This window comes from Echinops telfairi, unplaced genomic scaffold (assembly GCF_000313985.2).
Source record: "Echinops telfairi isolate 266 unplaced genomic scaffold, ASM31398v2 ScPeMD7_8;HRSCAF=38, whole genome shotgun sequence".
Lineage (NCBI taxonomy): Eukaryota > Metazoa > Chordata > Mammalia > Afrosoricida > Tenrecidae > Echinops > Echinops telfairi.
In genome coordinates, this window is record NW_022103905.1 from 15,241,357 (window position 1) to 15,258,203 (window position 16,847).

The 16,847-nt window shown below is 37.4% G+C and overlaps 1 protein-coding gene and 1 non-coding gene across 10 annotated transcripts in view; one reads left to right on the forward strand and one right to left on the reverse strand.

Moving 5' to 3' along the window:
• TCF12 (transcription factor 12) overlaps positions 1 to 16,847 on the forward strand; it is a 346,882-nt gene that overhangs the window by 272,836 nt on the left and 57,199 nt on the right. The window contains exon 1 of one of the 9 annotated variants that reach the window (XM_045286547.1): positions 15,725 to 16,199. The exons of 6 other annotated variants lie outside the window; for them this stretch is intronic. In XM_045286547.1, the coding sequence (XP_045142482.1) occupies positions 16,131 to 16,199 (69 nt within the window). In that variant the 5' untranslated portion in view covers positions 15,725 to 16,130. Of the gene's footprint in view, positions 1 to 15,724; positions 16,200 to 16,847 lie in introns of those variants that run through there. 2 more of the 9 variants (XM_004709447.2, XM_004709448.2) reach the window with 2 other exon arrangements.
• On the reverse strand, positions 1,988 to 2,093 carry LOC115868226. The gene has a single exon (XR_004045488.1). It is a non-coding gene; the product is annotated as a U6 spliceosomal RNA (small nuclear RNA).

Genomic DNA, 16,847 nt, shown 5'->3' on the forward strand with positions numbered 1-16,847 from the left:
AGCTACTATCCTCTCTACCACCACCGCCGTTGATATCCACTAGTTTTGACTCATGGCGATCCCTTGTGTGTCCGAGTAGAATTTTGTTCTGTCAGGCTTCAGTGGCTGAATTTCTGGAAGTAGATCACCAGGCCCCTTTCCTCTCTCTCTCAAATGCCTCAGGGTGGACTAAAAGCTCCAGCCTTGCGTTTAGCTGCCACCTGCTTTAATTGTATGCAGCACCCTAGGACAACTTTTTAACCAATGAGAGCATTAAGACCCAGAGACAATAAATAACGTGCTGAAGATGTCACCCATATAGCCACAACTGCAATACCAGATCATGTCAAAGACTATTTTCTTTGTACTTTTGATGCTAAGAATATATACCTTGGCTTACTAATGCAGCTTTGATTATTATACTTAAAAGGCAATCCTGTCAATTATGGGGCGTGGGGTGTTTCAATTATGTGTTTATTGACCAAATTTTAATTTAATCTGCTTTGTTGTGCAGAGGCTGACAACCATGTGCAAAAGAACAGTGCTGTAGTCGTAGAACAGCACAGACTTTCTCGTCAGGCGGATAATGGGCTTTATCTCATCTGTTTATTTTGGAAGCTTAGAGAAGTGGACCTCATGTTTCCAGCTCATTAAAGGAGAGAATTGTGCCTTCCTCACAATGTCATGAGGGTATTAAGTGCCTAACATGTACCTGGTATATCATATAATAGATCATCAGTAAATATATAGTCCTCATTTCTTCCTGTTCCTGCCACAACATCCCAAAATTTAAAAGGAACTTAACATTTGTTTATATCAAATTTTGCTGAAAAGCAAATAAAATTTGAAAGTGTAAGAAAATCCAAGTATTACAATAAAAGGGGAAAAAATAAGTTAGCTAAAGTTGTACATTTCTATATGCACCTGAGGCATAGAGAGGAGGCCTGGTAGTTCAGGTTGGGCTGCTAACCACAGGTGAGCAGTTCAAAACCACCAACCACTCTGAGGGAGAAAGAGGAGGCTTTCTACTCCCACCAAGAGTTAAACAGTCTCAACAACTCACAGGGGCATTTCTACTCTGTCCGTAGGTTGCTAGGAGATGGAATCAACTTGGTAGCAGAGTTTAATTTGTTGGTGCAGGGAAAGAGTTTGGTAGATTGTAAGTCCTATTGTTCAGAAAGCATCCATTTCCAGAAAAGGAACTGTAGCTACACAAAGGGAGAGCAAACTCCTTGAAGCAAAATCTGCTTCCTAGAATCCCTTCTAATTATTTTTATTTTTCAGACTATTATAAGTCTGTGGTTTATTTTCAACTTTCTCATTTCTTGAATGGGATCTCAGATGGGGGGAGATTTATTTTTCTGTTTTAATTCCTTATTAATACGGTGTTAGTATTTGCAGATATGGATCATTTTCTTTGTATGTTGCAGAAGGTGTAGGATTCTGAAGTCAGAAACAGGCACTTTAGAAATTTTATCATAGCAAGTCTTTCCCGGAAAACAAACATTGAGACAAATTCCAGAATGCCTTCTTAGACCGAAAGACCCAGTGTTGTGTTCTTGTTCAGTAACTTTTGAAACATCCTTTGAGCATCAATTCTTAACTCTGCATCAAAATGCCATGCTCTGTTCGTTTAGAATGCAATTGATTTTCAGCCCCATACAGAGGTGGGTGACAGTTATGTTTCTTTCTTTTTTTAAAAAATCATTCTATTGGGGACTCGTACAACTCTTATCACAATCCATACATACATCAGTTGTGTCAAGCACATTTGTACATTCATTGCCTTCATCATTCTCAAAATATTTGCTCTCCACTTAAGCCCTTGATATCAGCTCATTCCCCAACCCCGCTCCCTCCCTGCTCCTCCTTCCCTCACGAACCCTTGATAATATATAAATTATTATTATTTTGTCATGTCTTACACTGTCCAACGTCTCCCTTCACCCATTTTTCTGTTGTCCGTCCCCCAGGGAGGAGGTTATATGTAGATCCTTTTTTTTTTTTTTAATATATGGAACGCTTCACGAATTTGTCTGTCATCCTGTGCAGGGGCCATGCTAATCTTCTCTGTATCGTTCCAATTTTAATATATGTGCTGCTGAAGTGAGCACTAAATGTAGATCCTTGTAATTGGTTACCCCTCTCTACCCCACCTTCGCTCCACCCTCCCAGTATCGCCACTCTCAGCACTGGCCCTGAAGGGATCGTCCGCCCTGGATTCCCTGTGTTTCCAGTTCCTATCTGTACCAGTGTACATCCTCTAGTCTAGCCGGATTTTTAAGGTAGAATTGGGATCATGATGGTGGTGGGGAGGAAGCATTTAAGAATGAGAGGAAAGTTGTTTGTTTCATTGTTGCTACACTGCACCCTGGCTGGCTCATCTCCTCCCCACGACCCTTCTGGGGATTGTAGAAATGAGTAATTTGGGAACCTGATTTAAAGAATTGCTAGCCATTAGAATAAAGAGAGGTCAAGGGTTACAACTGTTAGAGAAACTGCTTTGTCCAATGTATCAATGAAAATAGCAAGATGAGACGTAGACTCTCAAAGGAAGTGACCCGTGGGAGTCAGGATAATAAAGTGTTAATAGACCGTTATCAGAGGCATTTAAAAGACTAGCAAGAATTCTAGAGATTCTGAAATAAACCTACATTATTAACTGACAACATTAGCTTCAGCTGAACTTCATGAGCAAAACACTCCAATTCTTGAACATGAATCATGATAGGTATTTGCTTAGCTTCCCTGGCAAACAAGCATAAAGGGCACACAACAACTGTACATACTTAAAGAGTTTCTTATTTCTGGCTGGTAAGCTGTCTCCATTTGAAGTCAACCGAGATACAAAATTTCCAAAGTGGGTGATTCATTCTTCTGACCCTACAGGTCAGACTAGCAGAAAAATCTTAGTATATAAAGAGAATGGCTCTATAATCCATTCCAAAGTTATATTCAGTTTGGTAATTGAAAGATTTGCTTCATGTGCTAATAAGAAGAAATAGCTACTGTTTGTGCTGACAGTAACCACTGTTCAGAACAGTGTCAGAATGGTATCAGAGTAGATAATAGGCTTTTAATCCAAACTTTGGAGATCCTCATTTTTGTGAGGAGCCAGCGATGCCTTTGATCTGATTCCAAGTCAAAGAGCAGAAGGAAAAGTAACCAGTGATTGAACCCACTGGATTCGATTGTTTGTACTGAGATTGTTGTACAACCACAGGGGAATTTGCTATTTTCTGACTTCCCTATTCATTTTTAAAAATCTTTTAAAAAAAAATTATTTGATTGGGGGCTCGTACAGTTCTCATCACAATCCATACATACATCCACTGTGTCAAGCACATATGTACATTCGCTGCCCTCATCATTCTCAAAACATTTGCCCTCCACCTCAGCCCTTAATATCAGTTGCTCATTTCCTCCTCCCTCTCCACATCCCCTCCCTCATGAATCCTTCATAATTCACAACTTATTATAGTTTTGTCATAAATTACACTGTTCGACATCTCTCCCCGCCCTCTTCTCTGCTGTCCCTCCCCCAGGGAGGAGGCAATACCTAGATTCTTGTAATTGGTTCCCCCTTTCCACCCCACATTCCCTTCACCCTCCAGGTCTTGCCCCTCTCACACCTGGTCCTGAAGGAGTCATCTCTCCTGGATTCCCTGTGTTTCCAGTAGGGTGTGGCTGAATTTCTTTCAGAGGCAGCTAACATTTAAGGTCTGTTGAGCTCTCCCGCTGCTCCTCATTCATATCTTTGAGACCCTGATGTACATGTATAAGATGGATGCTTTTTAACAGATAGTTGGTTGAATTCTGTAAATGGTTTTATAGTGTTAGCCTATTGTTGAAGTATTCATTGAGATGTTCCACACCATTAGAAGTGCTTGTTTGTTTATTTACCCAATACTGTTGAGGATTTTTAAGTATGGGGAAGAACAACTACATTTTAGAATCTAGATTTTATTCCAGAGAATATTTGGGACTCTGGGTTTCATTCCAAGATACTTAGAGGCTGAGAAAAACTAAGTAATTTGTTGACTTGAAATTTGCCATCATTGGCTACTCCCTTTATTTAGCTAGTAATATTTTTTAACTTGGAGAAACCATTTGTTATACATATGTAATATCTAATTCATGGATAGGTTCATGATTAAACTTGAAACTTATTTTTAAAATATAGTTAGCCCTGGGATGGCATCTAATCTCTCCTTATGTTTATATTAATTGAATAGATTTTAAACAAGTTTTAGTGTCTACCATTAAAGTCCTTGTCTTTTTCTCTGTATTTATTTTAATATACACAACCCAGTCTACAGTATGGCAACATTTTATGAGCTTTTGAAAATAATTTGGTTATATAAATTGTTTTCTTCAGAATTTGCTGGAATTTTCCTATCTCTTTTCTAATACATGTATACTATTTCTCCTCTTCCTCAATGCTCTAAAGGGCTAGTAAATATATTCTGCTTTCTGGGCGAGCTATTCTCTGTGTCACCACCATTAGCCCTGCTGTTGCAGTGGGAAAGCAGCCAGACCTACTCTGGAAGGAATGGAACAGGTTGTGCAGTAGACCTTGATACAAAAACATAATGGTGGGCCAGATTCGGCCCACAGGCCAGAGTTTGCCACCATGGCGTGGTTGGGTAAATGTTGGATTGCTAACCACAAGATCAGTGGTTCAGAACTACCAGCCACTCTTCAGGAAACAATTGAGGCCCTCTGTTCATATCACTATTTACAGCATCTGAAACTATAGAGGATGCATTTAAATCAACTCAATGGCAGTGACAATGAGAGCGCTAGACTTAGAGAGCACAATACCTAACTGTAACTTCCTGTGAAAAGCAGTCTCAAATAAATAAAATTGGATAGAAGAAAAAATCCGTCCCAAAGAGAAACAAAAATTGAAATGAAATCATTTTATAAGCTTTGTTCCCTGATCCTTAAGTCCCTGGCCACTGGGCTGGAGTTTATTTTATTGACAGACTTTTTAGGAATCTTATTTGTCATAGACTAAGGACATCAAAGAGCTCATGGGAAAAATCCATGATCTTCTCATTCCATTATTGTACAAACTTCTTGAAGCCTAGTCATAAAAAGTGTTTTGGCATCATCATCTTTTTAGGAATTAGTTATCCTTAGTTAATAATTAGGTCAGGGTATTTTATGACATCAAAAGTAGGCCATGAATAGACATATTAGTAAACATTAATATGAAGCAATAAGGTTTAAAATACTTAAATGATCTTCTTTCGATATTTGAAGCCCTAGTGATGCTATGTGTTAGGTGTTCGGCTGCTAACCCACTTGGATCTATGGTTCCATCCCACTAGCTATAAGGGCTTCCAGTTTCAGTAACTCCATATAGGGTTGCTATGAGTCAAAATCAACTAATTTCACCGTGATGTGTTTGGTACCTTGATTTAACTAGCTCAACTATAATTTTTTTTTCACTTAAATTTATACCTGTGCCCAGTCACCATCTTTAGTCTTGGTCCAGCTTTGTCATAGGACCCCAAGTTAAAAGTATTTCCTAGAAGCTTGGGAATCAATTTCTTTTTTTTTTTTTTCCATTAAAAAAAAATCATTTTATTAGGGGCTCATTCAACTCTTATCACAATCCATACACACATCAATTGTGTAAAGCGCATTTGTACATTCATTGCCCTCATCATTCTCAAAACATTTCCTCTCCACTTAAGCCCCCGGCATTAGGTCCTCATTTTTCCCCTCCCTCATGAGCCCTTAATAGTTTATAAATTGTTATTTTGTCATATCTTGCCCTGTCCGACATCTCCCTTCACCCACTTTTCTGTTGTCCGTCCCCCAGGGAGGAAGTCACATATAGTTCCTTGTAATCGGTTCCCTCTTTCCTACCCACTCTCCCTCTACCCTCCCTGTTTCGCCACTCACACCACTGGTCCTATAGGGCTCATCCACCCTGGATTCCCTGGATTTTCAGTTCCTATCTGTATCAGTGTACATCCTCTGGTCTAGCCAGACTTACAAGGTCAAATTCGAGTCATGGTAGTGGGAGCGGGGAGGAAACATTTAGGAACTAGAGGAAAGTTGTATTTTTCATCGTTGTTACATCGCCCCCTGACTGGCTCATCTCCTTCCCGAGACCCCTCTGCAAGGGGATCTCCAGTGGCCTACTCATGGGCTTTGAGTCTCCACTCCACACTCCCCCCATCATTCACTATGGTAAGATTTTTTTGTTCTGATGATGCCTTATACCTGATCCCTTGGACACCTCATGGTTGCATAGGCTGGTGTGCTTCTTCCATGTGGGCTTTGTTGCTTCTGAGCTTGATGGCCGCTTGATTACCTTCAAGCCTTTAAGACCCCAGACGCTATACTTTTTGATAGCCAGCCACCATCAGCTTTCTTTGCCACATTTGCTTATGCACCCATTTGTCTTCAGTGATCCGTTCGACACCGGGAATCAATTTCATGATTGTGAAACAGATTCCATTGATCTGTGTGACATATCTCTCTGTCCTAAACATAACATGTTAACATCAATTTAAAATAATCTTCCCTTACCATGACTAGAGATTAAAGTGAATTTGTATGGTTCTTATACAGTTCCCTTTGTAGCTTTCATGGTGACTAGTATAATAATACAAAATAGATAGAATATTTGAAAACTGTTCTCAAGTTTTCAGATAAATTTTTGGTAATTTATCAAACTATCAATATTTGACATGATTTTGAAAGCAACTTACCAGAATCCTTTTCAGCATCACCAAAGGTATTTTTAAGTAATAGAAACCAATCATTTAAATTTAGATGAGCAACTCTTTGCCACTAGAAAAGACTTTATTTAGTAGATCCCCAGTGAGGAACACATGGATCGATTCTATTAGAGTCAGTAAATATACAGTGATGTTGTAGGTACCTGCCACTGAGTCAGCTCCAATTCCTGACGATATTCGTGATGGACAGCGCTGACTGCAGTCTGTTGTTGTGGCTACTTCCTACTTGGCGTACCTTCCAGCCAAGGATACTCAGCCACCAGCACTATATCAAACAACATTCTGTTGTGATCAGAGGTTTTTTCATCAGTTAATTTTCAGAAGTAGACTGCTGGACTTTTTTCTAGTTTGAGCAGCATTTTCCCTACCCTGGTGGCTGTAGTGGTTTGGTTACACATTGGGCTGATAACCGAAAGGTCAGCAGTTTGAAACCACTAGCCACTCCACAGGAGAAAAATGAGACTTTCTACTCCCATGGAGAGTTACAGTCTCTGAAACCAACAGGGGCTATTATACCCTGCCCTGTAGGTTCACTCCAAGTTGGAACTGACTTCATGGCAGTGAATGAGATCCTGGGATGAAAGTTCCACTGAAACGTGGTCACTATGGGTGACCCTGTTGGTATTTGAAACACCAGTGGTGTCAATTCCAGTATCTCAGCAACACACAGCCCCCGAAGTGCAACACACTGACAGACAGGTGGTAGTTAAGAAGGGCTCCTGGTTGACTCCTTAATTCTCCACTGCTTACTGAAATTTCAACAAACCCATATTGATTTTATGGGCATGGTCAGAAATCTTATATTGTCCCAGATGATGATTAAACATAAAGTATCTGGCCCCTAGATCAGATTGCACATACTTAAAACACCAAAATTATTCATGAGTAATTTGAAAAATGACAAAGGTATAAAAGAATTATTTATATATTGGCAGGCTGTCAGTCTGTTTCATTTCTTTATGTTTTTACATTTTATTGTAAGCATTATATAGCTCTTTAAAATAGATACTAGTTATGAGTAAAAAATACACTATGCAGTAGAAGTATATAAGTAACCTTTCAATTAAGAGACTTCATTTGCTAGTATGTTATTAAAATACAAAAACTTTTGGATTCTTAGATTAGAACTAAGGAGTTTTAATTGTTTTTACATACCATATTTTAGATCCTTTTATGTGAAACTGGGCTTTTGATTATTTCACTCATAGATATGATTATAAAAATACCATTGAAAATAATAATTTATAATTTACCAAGGGGTCATGGGTAGGGGGTGGGAGAGGAGCTGATACCAATGGCTCATTAGAAAGTAAATGTTTAGAAAATAATAATGGCAACATATGTACAAATAGGCTTGATACAATTAATGTATGGATTGTTATAAGAGCTGTAAGAGCCCCCAGTAAAATGATCTTAAAAAAAATACTAAAAAAAAAAAAACTAAGATGATGATTACCACTGGGTAAATAATATGCTTGGGTCTATAGCAGAAGTTCTCAACCTGTGGGTCGCGACCCCATTAGGGGTCGAATGACCCTTTTCACAGGGTCGCCTGATTCATAACAGTAGCAAAATTACAGTTACGAAGTAGCAACAAAAATAATTTTACGGTTGGGGGGTCACCACAACATGAGGAACTGTATTAAAGGGTCATGGCATTAGGAAGGTTGAGAACCACTGGTCTACAGAGATAGTCATTTGACATGATTTAATCTTTCAGAAGACCTAACAAAGTGTTTCGTTTCGTAAAATAAAACTAAACATGCTATCTAAAACCTCAGATTTTTTCACTGGAATTCTTTCAATGCATTATGACAACACTTCATTTGCCTTTTCATCAGATATTCCAAATGGCAATTGAATAAAAATAAAATATTATATCTTAGTTAAAAATAAAAATTAATAGACAAAATATTTTCACAATAGGCAATCAGAATGTGGGGGTAGCGTAGCTAATAAAATGTTGTATTAGTAGTAAGGCAGTAAGGAAATCTTTGAACTAGTTTAATAACTTCATTTTTCAGAAATGGAGATGTAGGCTCAGGGACATTCACTGACCAACCCTAAGCTCTCATTTCTCTAGAGATACAGCTCGCACCTCAGTCCCCATCTCTTGACTCCCACTGCTGTGCTCTTTTGGATGGTACCAAAAGACCTCATAGCCATTCAGAACCTGAGCTGCCTATGGAACAGTGGGAGAATACTTCTGCCCTCCTCCTAAGACATGTGGTGTAGAGATACACAGAAAATATATATTGGTCTTAACAAAGTTCTTTTAAAGTTTTATGTCAGGAAAAAAGTTTTAATGTAATATCCTTGGTAAGTTATGAACTTTGAGTTTCTAATAAAGGAAATGATTGGATGATAAAAAATGAAAAATTTTGTGTCAATTTCCCAATCTGTATGCTGAAGGGTTCCTATTGTGGGGATAACGCCTTGCCTTTACCTGTGAAGCTTACTAAATATTAGTCAAACAGTGTTTTGCTTAAGAAGATACCACTGACACCATCACCTCACCTGTATGAGTTGGATTCTGTTGAGAGTGGTCACCAGAGTTGTAAGAAATCATTCTTTCAAGATGATCTTTTCCTAAATTCAGGATCTGTATGATTTCCTCCAGTGAATATCATGATGGGGAACTTTTTCTTTGTTATTTGATTATTACAAATGTGAGGCAGGCAACCACAAGTTGAAATACTCGGAGAGAGGAAATGATAAAACAAATGACTACTACTAGCAAGAATTTTTCTGAAACAGAAACATAGATTGAGGGTCAGAAATACCTCGGTTTTTAAAGTTTAATTTAGAGCTTCAGCTTGCAGATTTTTTAAATGGCTCTGGCTTAAATACTGCTGTTACTTCTGATTTCTTGCTTCTGATATGTGTACAAGATTGAAAGGAAATGTTGTTTCCCAGTTCAAAAGAAAACAATCATACAGGCAAGGAAAGGGTACCAGTGTGTCTTCAGAGAGGGCTCACTTGATCCAGAGCACTGGTTGACACAAGGGCTCAAATAGAAAGTAAATGCTTAGAAAATGATGATGGCAACATGTGCTGCAAATATGCTTGATACAGTTGATGTATGAGATACTATTAAGAACTTAGAGCCCCCAATAAAATGATTTTTAAAAAAAACCATTTACTTTCTACAGAATATTTTAGAATGATAATTTCTCACCTTACAGTTTTTACTGTTGTTATTTGGTTGCCTAAGAAGTCAGGAGTGCCAAGTCTTGCACCAGTATTGAAAGCCCTTCACCGTGCCAATATATTGAGGAACCTGAAAACCTGAGGCTGTGCCCTCCTCCTAGTTGTTGTTTTTGTCTGGGCTCTTACACCACCAGGCAGTCCTGTTATTATAGCGCCATCTGCAGGAAAATTATCAAGTTGCAACCTCGTAAGTGATTCTCTTTACTGTGTTATTTCAATTGGTAAATGAGAAATGACAAACTGAAGTTCATGGAAGGAGAGAAATCGGACAGCCAAGAGATGCAAGAGTTAATAGGCTATGTGGACATCTTCAAACTCTTCTCACTCCTCCCCACCTTTAATTTTTTTAAAGAAACCTGCTCTGTCATAGTTTGTGAACAAAAGAAACATGCAATTTGCTTCAGGTGTTACTTAGCCTTCGTAATTACAGTTCTATCTCATTTGAAGCGGTGTCTAATGATTGCCTGTTCAAAGCTTTGTATGATCTGTCACTCCCGTTCGTAGTGATGTCAGAGGACTGTTATTTATTTACCTCAGAAATAGATTTATTTGCCTTCTCCAGGAGATACGGCAGTGTTTAGACATCCTCATTATAGTCAGATGTTATCATAGGGGAATTAAACAAGTGTTCTTTTGAAATTTATATAGTTCATTTTATTCCCATTGGTTATACAGATAGCTTTCTTCTTTAATCATTAAGCATTATCAAAACTCATGTTAGCTGGGTTTTTTGTAAAGAGACAATAAGAAATCAGGTTTTCTGTGTTTGAGACAGATGATTTGATTTGTGAACTATAGCAGGTGTTTTGAGTCTGCTCTAAGCAGTGTATGTTTGTATGTGTAAATGCTTCTCATTTCCAGCCGATATCCAAATAAACTGTGTGCCAGTAATCAGACCACACTTATATATCATCAAATTTTAATAAATCTGATTATTGGTCTGGGTAAGATCTAGTTGTTCATAATTAGAGCATAATTGGAACAGTTAACCTGTAGATGTTTATTCATTAGAGTAAAAAATCATACAATGAAGCCTGTCAAGGGTAAGATCGCTATACAGTAGAGAGGCAGCAGTGAAAACCCACTTAGTGGTGGATTGATAACAGCAAGATGAGAACAGTGTTGTTGAACTAGAAGGCACACTATGCGATTCCATACCAATAGCACTGTTAGTTTTCTGTGATATGTGTTGAGTACTAGTGGATTTGTTTTGAGAAGTATGCATTAATTCAGTGGAATTTTTATCCTCGTGTGGTAAGCTGCATAAAAAAATTTACTATCGTGAGGATATTAGAAAAAATGAGGAGCTGATATCAAAGGCTTATGTAGAAAGAAAATGTTTTGAGAATGATGATGGCAACAAATATGCAAATGTGCTTGACACAATGGATGATGTGTGGATTGTGATAAGAGCTCTACGAGCCCCGATAAAATGAGTTTTTTAAAAGAGCAGAAAATCAACTTCCTGGGCACTTACAGATCAGTATATAGTAGAAAAGCCTACAATCTAATGTTTAAATTATATTGGAATTTGGGTGCCTGATTTGCGGTTATTTGGGCAGACTAGGCTAACTAAAATATTTTAGAGGCAGTGTTCACCTACATGCCCTCTCTATGCAAACTAAACAAGGGGGAAAGGGCACTGGGGACAGGGAAGAGTCTTTTATTTTGAATCTGCTTTGTTAATTATTTTTTAATCTATCCTCACTGCCACTACTGTGCAGCCAACAATTTATTAGTCATTTACTGAGTTTCATCCTTTAGGAAAAGGACGAAGCTTCCGGAAAATGTAGAATGCATTTGTGGGATTACCCATATGTGAACTTCTAAGTTTGGCTTCATTTGTCACTCTTAAAGCCTGTTTTCCAAGAATTGTTTGACTTAGAAATAATTTTGGAACTTTTCTTTTATTTAAATTTTGGAACTTTTCATGAAGAAGTCTAGGAGGGGGGTTTTGATTCACTTTTCCAGCCAGATCTCTGGGCCTCTTGGGACTCTGGAATATTGCCTATTTGATTTAGAAGAAAAATGTACAATAAGGTTAACTATCAGCTGATCTTAATTAATTAAGTCAAATCCATTAAGTTAAAATTGGCTCCGGAATACTTTTTAGAATTTTAAAATACTTCTTGAAGGATTTTTCTTTAGTATACTTAAGCGGAAAACAAATGGGGGTGTTAAAGTGATCCAAAAAACAAGGATAAAGTTGAGCTAATGAAATAGATAAAATGCTGCAAGGGTAATCTCTGGTAATTCTGCAGAGTGCTCTAAGGAAGAGCTGTCTCCCCATCAACAGAAAAAGAAGAAAGAAGGGAATGTTTATATAGTAGTCTGGAATTTTAACTGGAGTTGCCAGATAGTCCTTAGCTAGTCGTGTTTTGAAAGCATCTTTTCTTCCGTTAAAAAGTAAATTGCTTAGGCAAACCATAGTGCACATTGCAGCTGTTTCTTGCCCAGTTTGGGTCTGTGGTTGATGGCCTCTGGAATGGCAGTAAACTTCATATGCTGAAATATCTGAAGGGGCAAAAAGGCATATTTGAAAATGAGTGAAATAATCCTTAACCTGTTTGCTAACAAAAGTGATCTCAGCGTTTTTGGACACTTTAATGGATCACATTGTCAATGTTTCTAGTAATGCTCAACTTACTGCTTATTAAACTCAGTGATTTTTATTTTCCTGGCCTATATAATGTGAATATTTAGCCAGATCTTAAGAACAGCACGTGATTGTGTAGAACTGTGGGCAGAAAAAATACCAGATAAAAAGCGCATGACAGCTCTGAGCTCCTGTGCAGACTTCACGTCTGCCTGAAATCAGGTTTTAAAAATTGGCCCTGTCTCCAGCTGACTCATTTTGTCGACTGAGGCACAGGATTAACCCTTGACATGGTCCTTGGGAAGAAGGGGAGGGGGGGGGGGGCGAGGAGGCAAAGATTAAACAACTGCATTGACTAAAGCAGCACTTGATCCATCTAAATGCATTTTTCCCCTGTAATACGATTCTCCTAAGGAATAATATTGTGTTGCAGCTGTTGCATAGATTAAATTAGATGTGGGTTTTTTTGTTGTTGTTGTTATTGTTGTTAAAAAAATACTTTTGAACAAGGAAATAAAATGACCATCAGAATATAATTTGTAATTATGGTAAAGCAAATGGCTATCTAGATCAACCAATTGTAGTTTCTTTCAAGCAATGCAGACTTCAAAAGCATAGTATTTTGAAGTGATAACCTGAGAAGACAACACAGAATACAAGTAATGTTTTGGAACATTTATTCAGATTAATATGTTTGCTTGATTGAGGAATTGATTTAATGAACATCATTAATAATCACTAGTATTTGTGATACATTTTTGCTTTTGAATTTCTACATCCATCTGTAATTTAATCTGTAATCTACAAGACAGTGTAGTGGATTTATTTGTTTGTTTTTGGTGGGAGGTGGAAGTTTATACACAAATGAATGGATTTTATACCTATGTTTTTGATAAAGGACAAGAAGTAGTTGTGGAAGTGTTTAATTCCCCAGCTTTGTTTAGATATTATCATCCTTCACATTGAGATTTAACAGCAAACTTTATCTGGCTTCGAATAAACTTGATTTGAGAGTAATGGAAAGATGCTATTGTTTGGTATTACTTTTCATTTCTTTGTCACCTAAATGCATGACTATTGCCTACAGTATACCACATAATTGTGCCTGTTAAAGACAGAACTGAAAATTAAGTATTAAAATATCATGTGCCATCATAGCCATGGTTGGGTCTGTCCTAGCCATTCGTCTTGGGAGACAACACAGTGTTCGGTTGCCCTCTCTTCTATCAAGCACCAGAGAAATCAGTTTAACTGTTCCAGGTGAAAGTGTTTTTTTGTTGTTTTTATGACCAGTAGGGTAAAAAAAAAGTTTTCTTGGCTTGGATCCGTGATTTTCAGGAAGAAACTGCTGTCAGATGGTCAGTGTTCTGTGGCTTATCTCTCATTCCTCAAAATATTCTGGTCAGAGTATTTTTTGTTTGTTTTTAGCAGTAGAGAAAAAGAAAATGTCATTTAAATGATTGGCTTTTCTTTCTTTTTTTTAAGAGTAGCTTTTCTGTCAGTAAAGAAAGCCCATGTCTATGTAAGAGTAAAATTTACTTGACCGGCTTTAAGGCATTGCGTTGTTCATTGTAAATCAAAGCGCTCTACGCAGTTCTCTGAAGGGTTGAAACAGTCTTTGTGGTCCCTCAGGAGGGAGGAAGTTACAACCACTCTGCAGACTGGCATTTCATCGTCTGTCTGCTGTGCAGTGATGTGCTTTTGCAGCTGCTGCGTAGCCTTTTCTCTATCTGGAGGGTGTGCAGATTTTATTGTTGTTCCGAGACATTGTGTAGTGAGCTGGACTAACTGTGTGCTTTAGTTTTATGATTATAATTTGATCAATATGTTTCAGAAGGATGGGTTGGTTTGGGGTGGGTTTTGTTGTTGTTTGGTAGGTCCCTTTAAAAATATTTCTTAAAAGATTTCTGCTTCGTGAAAGATGCCTTAAAAATGAAAAATGTTCCCTTTTTTTTTTTTTCTAAATATCCGTGAGCTTCCCTCTGAATACCTCTTGTTAAAATATCCAAGGTATAGGAAGAGGTAGTACAAGGAGGTTCTTAATAGGAGTAAAGGAGAGAAAAAAAAGTTGATATTCTCTTGGTGTGGGTTTGGATTGTTTGTTTGTTTGTTCATGATTTGTTAGAGTGTATACTAGTCTACCAAAAGACAGATTGGGAAAACTTTAAATAAGCAACCTTGTTGATGAAAAACATGCAAATCAGGCAGTTAAACTTCTTGACTTATAATGAATTTTTTTAATCTAAGAGATGTGTACTTATTTAAACATAAACATAAAAATATAAATACATAGTTTTCTTTAAGAGCAGTAATGAACTTGGAGGAAAAACTTCTAAGAAACTTAATTTAGTGTATCAGCTAGCGTGCACTTTCTGTCACCTCCCCAGCCTTTCCTACTTTACATAAGGGAAAACAAAACTTTTTTTGGTTGGTTGGTTTTCTATTTAATTTCTGAATTGCTAAATATATATTAGATGTTCTAAAAGGCTTCAGCCCATTTACACTTTTTCTTGGTGCAGTGAATAAGGATATCAAGAAATTTTAATACTGAAAATATTATTAAATGTTTGCAATTTAAAAACAGATCACTTAAAAAAGGTCACTTGTTTTTTAAGTTTGGTGTGTTTGTTTTTTCAATACTTTTATTGGGGGTAAGTTTGGTTTTTTTCTGAACTTTTCGTGAAACATTTCATTTTCAAAACTAGTTTTACAAATTATATATATGTATGTATGTGTATTTGTTGTAACTAGTTAATAGTACTTACATGATGGGTCCAGTTTCTCAGGAAGTGACTTTGTGCAAGGCTTAACTGTCTAGATCCTTCTGGTTACATATGATTCAAAGTTTCCAATTCCCGATTGCTTGATCATGTGTTTATCAAAGTTGGAAGCAACATTAGATCATGCCAGATGGTAATGTTGCTAGAGGTGCAGCAAGTTAGATTTCCATGGCCACACGTGCTCTAATTTAATTAAGACTGAAAACAGATTAACAGGAGATCTGTCAGTTTGCCTTCCTCTGTAGCCCCTCTCCCTCTCGGTCTTTTTCCTCTCCTCCCTCATTTCCTGTCTTTCCTGGCCCCTCTCTCCCTCTTTCATTCTCTCTTCTCTCTCTCTCTGCCCCTCTATCTCTGCCTCGCTCACCTCTCTCCCTCTCTTTTCTCACTCCCCTCTATCTCTGCCTTTCTCTCTCACCTCTCTCCCTCTCTTCTCTCCTAGTTTCTCCCTCTCCCTCTGTCTATGCAAAATTAATAATTTCTTGGGGTAGTTATTTCCAGGACATAGCTCTTTTCTTTATTTAGCATTTGTTAGGTGACTTGTATTCTTTTTAATACCCCAAAGCCTGTCTTATTGGTATCCTCCACCAATACACGGGCTGGATAGAAATGGAAAGAGGTTACTTACAGCTTAAACCCTCCCTCTGTACTCTGTGAATTGGTTCAGTCCTATTTTGCATAAGTTCCTTTTGAGTAGATCCATGTGTGGAAGCGTAGTTCTGTTGAAGACTTACTCTGGTTGTGTGGATGTATGTCTGAGAGAGAAGCTGTGTGCATTAACTGCAAACTAACATTTTCAAAACCAACATGTATTGTGCTTATCCTGTCCCTGGAATGGGCAGCAATTCTTTGATGTATTACTACAATGGGAAAACGGTAAGCTTTTTTTCTTTGTTCATGTAGCTTCTAACAGGATTGTTTAACAGAAAGCGGTATAGATTAATTGCTTGTTACTAAAATCTGGGGGAGTTTGTTTTATTCTTTACGGCAACCCGTTTAGATTGTAATTATATGTTATAAATATATATATATATAAATTACAAACTAGTGCCAGTAAAGTTGTGGCTTTAATATAGTTTATTTATTAGTTTCTGGCATTTGTTTCATTTTTGAAAATAGTACAAAAAATAAACTCGAATTTAAGCCTTACGAGCAGTGAAATTAAAAGTGTATTTATTTTCATATTGTTTCTAATAAATAATCTACAGGAAATATACACACATATAGTGAGGATTGTTTGAGGCTTTGTAGAAGGAAAGGAAAGATGAAAGTCATATTGGATATTTATAAAAATAACAAGTATGAATCTCTGGGAATGATTAGAGAAGCAGTCAGCTAGTGAAGGCCGTATTTCCTGTTTGGAGTTTCTGGTCTAGAGCCTGACTTTGCTGGGATACCATCTGTTTCCAATCAAAGTAGAATTTTGACCCTGTACAGATTCATAAAAGAAATCACTTTTCCCCCCCAAAAAATGTATTTATATATTTGCTAATAAATGTATTCCTGGTTGATTTACAACAAATG